Source organism: Triticum dicoccoides, chromosome 1B, assembly GCF_002162155.2.
Source record: "Triticum dicoccoides isolate Atlit2015 ecotype Zavitan chromosome 1B, WEW_v2.0, whole genome shotgun sequence".
NCBI classification, from domain to species: Eukaryota; Viridiplantae; Streptophyta; class Magnoliopsida; order Poales; family Poaceae; genus Triticum; species Triticum dicoccoides.
In genome coordinates this window covers 517146925-517154578 of record NC_041381.1, presented here as the reverse complement: position 1 = coordinate 517154578, position 7654 = coordinate 517146925, and the positions used below count along the sequence as shown (strand labels likewise).

At 45.8% G+C, this 7654-nt stretch overlaps 1 protein-coding gene across 1 annotated transcript; it reads right to left on the bottom strand.

Moving 5' to 3' along the window:
• Window positions 1-5123: 5123 nt before the first annotated feature.
• On the bottom strand, window positions 5124-7370 carry LOC119345876 (zinc finger protein WIP6-like). Its single transcript, XM_037615722.1, has 2 exons — window positions 6503-7370; window positions 5124-5999 (listed from the first exon to the last, which is right to left on the bottom strand). Exons 1-2 carry the CDS (start codon window positions 7151-7153, stop codon window positions 5517-5519), a joined length of 1134 nt encoding a protein of 377 aa, XP_037471619.1. The 5' UTR covers window positions 7154-7370; the 3' UTR covers window positions 5124-5516.
• Between the last annotated feature and the right edge of the window lie 284 nt (window positions 7371-7654).

Here is a 7654-nt window from a genome sequence, read left to right as displayed (position 1 = left end):
CAAAATTGTGTTCTACTCGTGCAATAGAGAACTACGCATAGACCTAGCTCATGATGCCACTGTTGGGGAACGTTGCAGAAAATTAAAAAATTTCTACGGTTTCACCAAGATCCATCTATGAGTTCATCTAAGCAACGAGTCAAGGGAGTGAGTTTGCATCTACATACCACTTGTAGATCGCGTGCGGAAGCATTCGAGGGAGCGGTGATGATGGAGTCGTACTCGACGTGATTCAGATCACCGATGACCAAGTGCTGAACGGACAACACCTCCGCGTTCAACACACGTGCGGTACGGGCGACGTCTCCTCTGTCTTGATCCAGCAAGGAGGAAGGAGAGGTTGAGGAAGACAGCTCCACCGGCAGCACGACGGCGTGGTGTTGGTGGAGAAGCAGCACTCTGATAGGGCTTCGCCAAGCTCGTGACGGAGAAGGAGAGGTGTTGGGGAGGGGAGGGGCTGCGCCTTGCCTTGTGTATGCAGCCCTCCCCTCACCCCTCTATTTATAGGGGAAGGGGCAAGGGGGGCCGACCCCTCTAGATGGGATCTAGAGGGGGGCGGCGGCCAGGGAGGGGGGACTTGCCCCCCAAGCAAAGGGGGCGCCCCCTCTAGGGTTTCCCCCCAACCCTAGGCGCATGGGCCCAAGGGGGGGTGCCAGCCCTCCAGGGGCTGGCTCCTGCCCCACGCAGCCCATGTGGCCCCCCGGGAGGGGTGGCCCCTCCCGGTGGACCCCCGAAACCCTTCCGGTGGCCCTGGTACAATACCGATATGCCCTCGAAACTTTCCGGTGTCCGTTTGACAACTTCCCATATATAAATCTTTACCTCCGAACCCTTCCGGAACTCCTCGTGACGTCCGGGATCTCATCCGAGACTCCGAACAACATTCGGTATTCACATACAAGTCTTCCTAATAACCCTAGCGTCACCGAACCTTAAGTGTGTAGACCCTACGGGTTCGGGAGACATGCAGACATGACCGAGACGGCTCTCAGGTCAATAACCAACAGCGGGATCTGGATACCCATGTTGGCTCCCACATGCTCCTCGATGATGTCATCGGATGAACCACGATGTCGAGGATTCAAGCAACCCCGTATACTATTCCCTTTGTCAGTCGGTACATTACATGCCCGAGACTCGATCGTCGGTATCCCAATACCTCGTTCAGTCTCGTTACCGGTAAGTCACTTTACTCGTACCGTAATGCATGATCCCGTGACCAAGCACTTGGTCACTTTGAGCTCATTATGATGATGCATTACCGAGTGGGCCCAGAGATACCTCTCCGTCATACGGAGTGACAAATCCCAGTCTCGATCCGTGTCAACCCAACAGACACTTTCGGAGATACCTGTAGTGTACCTTTATAGTCACCCATTTACGTTGTGACGTTTGGTACACCCAAAGCACTCCTACGGTATCCGGGAGTTACACGATCTCATGGTCTAAGGAAGAGATACTTGACATTGAAAAAACTCTAGCAAAACGAACTACACGATCTTGTGCTATGCTTAGGATTGGGTCTTGTCCATCACATCATTCTCCTAATGATGTGATCCCGTTGTCAATGACATCCAATGTCCATAGTCAGGAAACCATGACTATCTGTTGACCAACGAGCTAGTCAACTAGAGGCTCACCAGGGACGTATTGTGGTCTATGTATTCACACATGTATTACGATTTCCGTATAATACAATTATAGCATGAATAAAAGACAATTATCATGAACAAGGAAATATAATAATAATGCTTTTATTATTGCCTCTAGGGCATATTTCCAACAGCTATGGCCTTCAACCAATTTTTTGTTATTTCCCCAAATTTACAAGGCGGGCCCATAACACAAGATGCTATTTGCAGTTGTTCGTGTGGGAAACTAGAAATCTTAGCTTGCTAGGGTGTATATGACATTTGGTATGATCAGTGGGGTGCAACCTACTCAACGGAGTTGACATACTTGAGTAAAATTTGATGAAATCTGATAAATTTGAAAATAATTTGGTGTGACCATAATGAGTATATGCCTGGCTTCCGAATAAATGGGCCTAGCTTGTCATTTCAATGAAAATAATAAAATAAAGTAGTAGTTGTCAAAATGTCACAACTAGGTGTCTGACAAGCTTTTAAAAATCCTATTTTATTTTCGTGGTTGATGCTAACTATAAGAACCATGCAATATAAACACCTGATTCGTGCAAGTACAAAGGGATAAGAAGGACGAGGATGTAGGAATAACTATTCCTAAGTCAACTGAGAATAGCCACTCCTAGTTTTGAAAGTTTTGTAAAATAATTGGAGAGAAAAGTTATCACATAGTCACATTTAGGGGGCAAAAAGGAGAATGTGATCTATTCGAGGAAATAATACTGGTACAAGTATTTAGAACATATCACATTTTTTTGGTGAACTCGGGGCTACATAACTATCTCATTACTCCGGCATAGTTATGGGCTCATTCGGGTTGGACGATTTTTAGAGGATTCCATATGAGATTTCCAGCCATGGGATTTCTTTTCTTATGTTTAGAATTCATTTCAAAGAAATAGAAGTACTAGATTTCTTAGAACTGTGCCCATTTTTTAACTCATTCCTTAGGATTCTTAGCATTAGGTGAAATCTCATAAAAGTTCATAAGGATTGGAGTGGGCAGGACACCCCTAATCCTTTACTCTGCCTATTCCTCGGATTTGGAAATCATGTAAACCAAATGAGCCATAATTGTTTTAGAGAAAATAATATTGCATCTCAAACATATTATATTAAAATAATATGTAAATCATGCATGTCAAGAACGGATAAAAAATGTCATTTTGAATCTTATATATTTAAGAGAGTGATCCCGGCACATCTATTTATCTCAACATGCATGCTTCCACATCATAAAAATTGTTGTAGCCATTAGATTTGGCTTTTTTTTATAAAAGAGAGCTTGGCTCTCTGATTTCCATTAATAGAAATCATGAAGTCTTACAGAAAGGAAAAGAAAGGGAAACTACTAGCAAGCAATCTCTAAAGGATGCCATTGAGGAAGAGGGGGAAGCCATCCCTTTCCCCCATTTAGCCCCCAATGCAGAGCCTCAAGAGATCAAGGGCTGGGCTCAGAAGCAAGTCTTAGTTACAAACATACCATCAGGAAAAAAATTAAGTCCCTAACATGAGAGGCATCAACTTCCATCTAATATGTATCCCTTACATCATACATTTTTATTCAGCCAAAGAGCAAAAGACTTGGAGAGATGAGCACAGGGAAGGTCGATGAAGCATCATAAGCATCCGTCAGTCAAGGAGGAAGGCGGGGAACCAGAGGAACTTGAAGATGCGTACCCCCATGATTCTTCTAGTTTCCAGTCGCCACCCATGCGCTGCTTTGAACACTTCTTCTGCTACTACATCCACCTGCCTCACACCTGCCTCCATCATCCTACTTCTTGCGGGGTTTTTCTGCAAAATGTTCCAATCATGTAAATGTTTGAGGAACAAGTTAACAGGAGTACCAGGATCATTAACCCTGTTATTATCAAAAACAACACAATTTCTTAGTTTCCAAATTGTCCAACAGATAGCAGATATTCCTATCATAACTAGGCTTTTTTCCTCCCTACCAAAGGTCTTGACTCAGATTCTCATCATCGTATCAAGATCGTCTGGTATGTCAGATAAATTGAAGGCACATTTTAAAATGTTCCATAACAGTCGAGCTACAGAGCAGGAGATAAAGAGATAATTTATGCTTTCATCATGTCCACAAAATGGACATTTTCCATCTCCTCTCCATCCCCTACGTAGCAAATTATCTTTCATGAGAACACTATTTCTAAGGGCCAACCACATCAAAACTTTGACTCTGGGCGGCATTTTAATTTTCCACATATACAAATTTGGATATTTAATCCCATTTTAAATCAAATGTCTATAAAAGGACTTTACTGTATAAATGCCATTTTTAGTTAGTCCATTTAACCTCATCTTTTTCATCATTCAAAATCGTCAGACTACAAGCATCTTTAATATGTTCCCAAAGCTCTCTCGAGTCTCATGTCAACGTTCTTCTAAAATGCCTGTTATCAATTCCATTTTCCAAAATTTCTTTGACCGTTTTCTGTTTGTCAAAACAGATACTATACAACCTAGGGAAGCTTTTGTTTAAAGGTGTAGATCAGCCATTAGATTTATAGCCTAATCCACTAGCATCCGTCCGACTACGCATGAGAATCCACTGCCATGCAGATGCAATAGTGCATTCTAAGTGAGTTTTAAATCACATTCCATTTAATTGTGACATACCCAACTTTTCATGTTAAGATTTTTTTTATAAAGAAAATCTTGTATAGTTTAAATCATGGGGTCTGAATTATATTCTACATAATATTTAGAAACTATATAGTATTCAATGTCGCGGCAATGCGTACAAAACCCATTTTGCAGGCTTCAAAAAACAATTGCATAATCAGATATTGTATATTACGCCACAATATGGATAACTCTGCGCAATAAATGATTATATTTACATACTCCCTCCAATCCAAATTAATTGACAAAGTTGCGTCAATTAATTTGGATTGGAGGGAGTATCATAATTTACACGGACATGTTTAAATCCATCATTCGCCCCCTTCTATTTTAACATCAATGCACCATAATTTTGTGTTTCGTAAATTTTGTCTTATTTCAGACGTAAAAAGAGAACGTAAGAAAATATATAATCACCATAAAAATATTTGATGTAACGTAAAATTACAGATGTAAAAACATAGTGTAAAATGTACATAAATATAATTTTTCTGGTCTTATGACCTATATTTTTTTTCTTATGCCAAATTTTACGCAGTGAATCAATATGAATGTAACTATTTGGATTACAAATGTAATTTATTTATGAAATGATCGTAAGATTACCTCGGGTGAAGAATAACTTATTTTGCACCCCGGGTGATGAATATATATAATTTGTTACCTACATGTATGAATATTTTTGTAACCAAAATTTCCGATTTCGTTGTCTAAAAAAGAGACCATAATGTCCGTGTGCTTCGTATATTAACAACAAAACTGAGGGTAAATTAAAATGCAGCTGCATGAGGAATGTGTTCATGAAAAACAAGAAAATGGAGACGCCATCACTAAATAATTATCAACTGGTATTTAACAACTGACAGTCCATCTCATTAATCACATACAATTTGAAATCATGCATGCTTGATAGTACATTTGATACATACTATATATCTGCCAGAAGAATATTGGTCTGTGAAGCTGACAAATTTTCTCCCTCGCAAGATACCTGTATCTGCAGCTCCTCCAGAAGAAAATTCGGCTACTTCACAGCCTAGCTATCATCTACACGGCAAACCTCTATGATCTTATTGTATAATTAAACACGCGTGTGTGTGCTCCTTGTTCCAGCCTTCTACGTACATACACGTCTACGGAGCATATACCAATCGCATGTACGCAAAACTAGCTAGTTTTCGATCAAGAATTAATTAATAAACCCTGTCAATTGATCTGTCAAGCTCACGCACGGGCACCGCGGCACTGGTCGAACCGTATGATGCGCTCCCTGTGCTGCTGCGTGGGCGCGGCGCCGGACGCGGGCGCCTCGGCGGGGGCGACGGGGTGGTGGCCGCCGCCGAAGGAGCGGACGTGGTCGTTGAGGGAGCGCTTGTGCTTGAAGTCGGAGCCGCAGGCGCAGAACCAGCGCTTGCCGCAGTTCTTCTCGTGCGTGCGCCAGTCGCCCTTGACGGCGAAGGGCTTGGCGCAGCGGCGGCAGGCGAAGGGCTTGGCGCCGTGCTTGCGCCGGTAGTGCGTCTGCAGCGTGCGGAAGTCCTTGAGTGGACGCGCCCGCGGGTGGGCCACGTTGTTCCGGCACCCCGCCGCGCAGCAGTAGCACGGCAGCCGCAGCAGCGCCAGCGCCGCCGCGTGGGTCGACTGGCCCGCTGCGCCCTTGAGCGAATCCGGGCCCTTCCGGTACTCCCGCCCGTGGCCCCACATGTGCATCTGCATGCGGCACCAGCATGTCAGTCGAGTCTACGGCACGGAAGAGAAACGAATATATTTGGATACTGTAGAAAAATGCATGTGTGAACCGAGCTAGCCTGATATATACTACGTGGCCGTGACTATGGTGGTCTAGTTCCATTTCCATTTCAAGTAGCATATATTGATTCCTTGCGGGCGGCATGGAATATTTGCTAGGTTATTCGGCAAACATGAAGATGCATGTATGCATGCATGAGGCCGAGTTGAGAGTGGAGACACAAGCAAAATGAATATAATTCTTGTCTCACTCGCAGTATTGCACGCCACCTATGCTTTACTATCCAAAATAGTAGTCATCCATTAAGCTCCAACGTTGTGCATGTGTTCATATGTGAAAATTTTAAATTCAAAACACAACTAGGTCGTTTGAAAAAGAGAAAATTAGAAGATAAATCGGAAAACTTGGATTCGGCGCAAATCTTAGTCGAAATTAAACAAAAGGCAGGGCATCGATCGGTCACCTGCATGTTGTTGTATCTATTGAAGGTCTTGCTGCAGACGTGGCAGATGAACTGCACCGCGCCGATGAGTATCTGCGCCGGCGTCGGGATCCAGAACCGCCGGTGGCGGCAGCCGCTGCTCTCTTCCCCGGCCACGGATACGTGGTCTGACCCCTCAACTGACTCCGCCAACATCTCACTGTGTTCAACGTGCACGCCTGGTTGCACCTTGCACCCGTCGTACCTTGGCTTCTCCTCTTCCTCCTCCGTTTCGACCTCCTCCTCGTCCTCCTCATCCTCGTCCATGGACATGGCCATGGGCGGCACCTCTTCTTCAGAACTATAGCCGCCACTGGCCGGCAAGCCGATGTTCAGGTCAACACCGGCGTCCTCCGTAATACCGCTCAGCTCTTCTTTGATAGGGCTTGTCTGCGCACCAGCAGAGGTACCGCCGCTCGTCGTCTCCTCCCCAGCCCCGACCCTGCCGAGGAGCGGCAGACACAGCATGGTGCTTCGATGATCTTCACCGGGCACCAGGCAGTCACTCGACGGCGACGAGAGCGAGGATGGCATGGATGACGGCGAGGATGCCCGCGGTGACCGCAGCCTGAGCCACTCAAAGTACCGCACGCCGAGGCCCGCGCTCTCCATCACGTAAGCACTCAACACCATATATAGTACCTCCTCTATGTAGCTCGCAAGATCGGCGTACCTCGCTTGCAATATATCGCAGCGCAGGCCCCGGCTTTATATATATCGGGGTTGGGTTGGGTTGGGTTCTGGGTGGAGAGGACTGGCAGGGGTCGTCTATGTCAAGCCGTGCATGTCACGGCCGGGAAGAAACGGGGAAGGAAAGCTAGGGAGGGAAGCTGGTGCGCCGTTGGTGTTGCTCTCGGCCAAGCTTTATATCGCGTCGCGGCCGGCCCTCTGGAGCTTGGAAGGCTGCCGCGAGTTCGTGAGGTGAGCAGAATAGCAGATTAAGCTGGGGGCCGCGGGCGCGTGGTGTCGCGTATGAAAAGGGCGAGCTGTATAATCCGGGCATCTGTACTGATGCCTGGAGCTAGCATGACAGCGAGGCTGATGTGTGGCACCGGAGTTACATTCCCGCCGCCGTCTCTGGGGCGGCGGGTACAGATACTATTGCCGCAAAGGAACGCGGTAGTACTAGGTTCT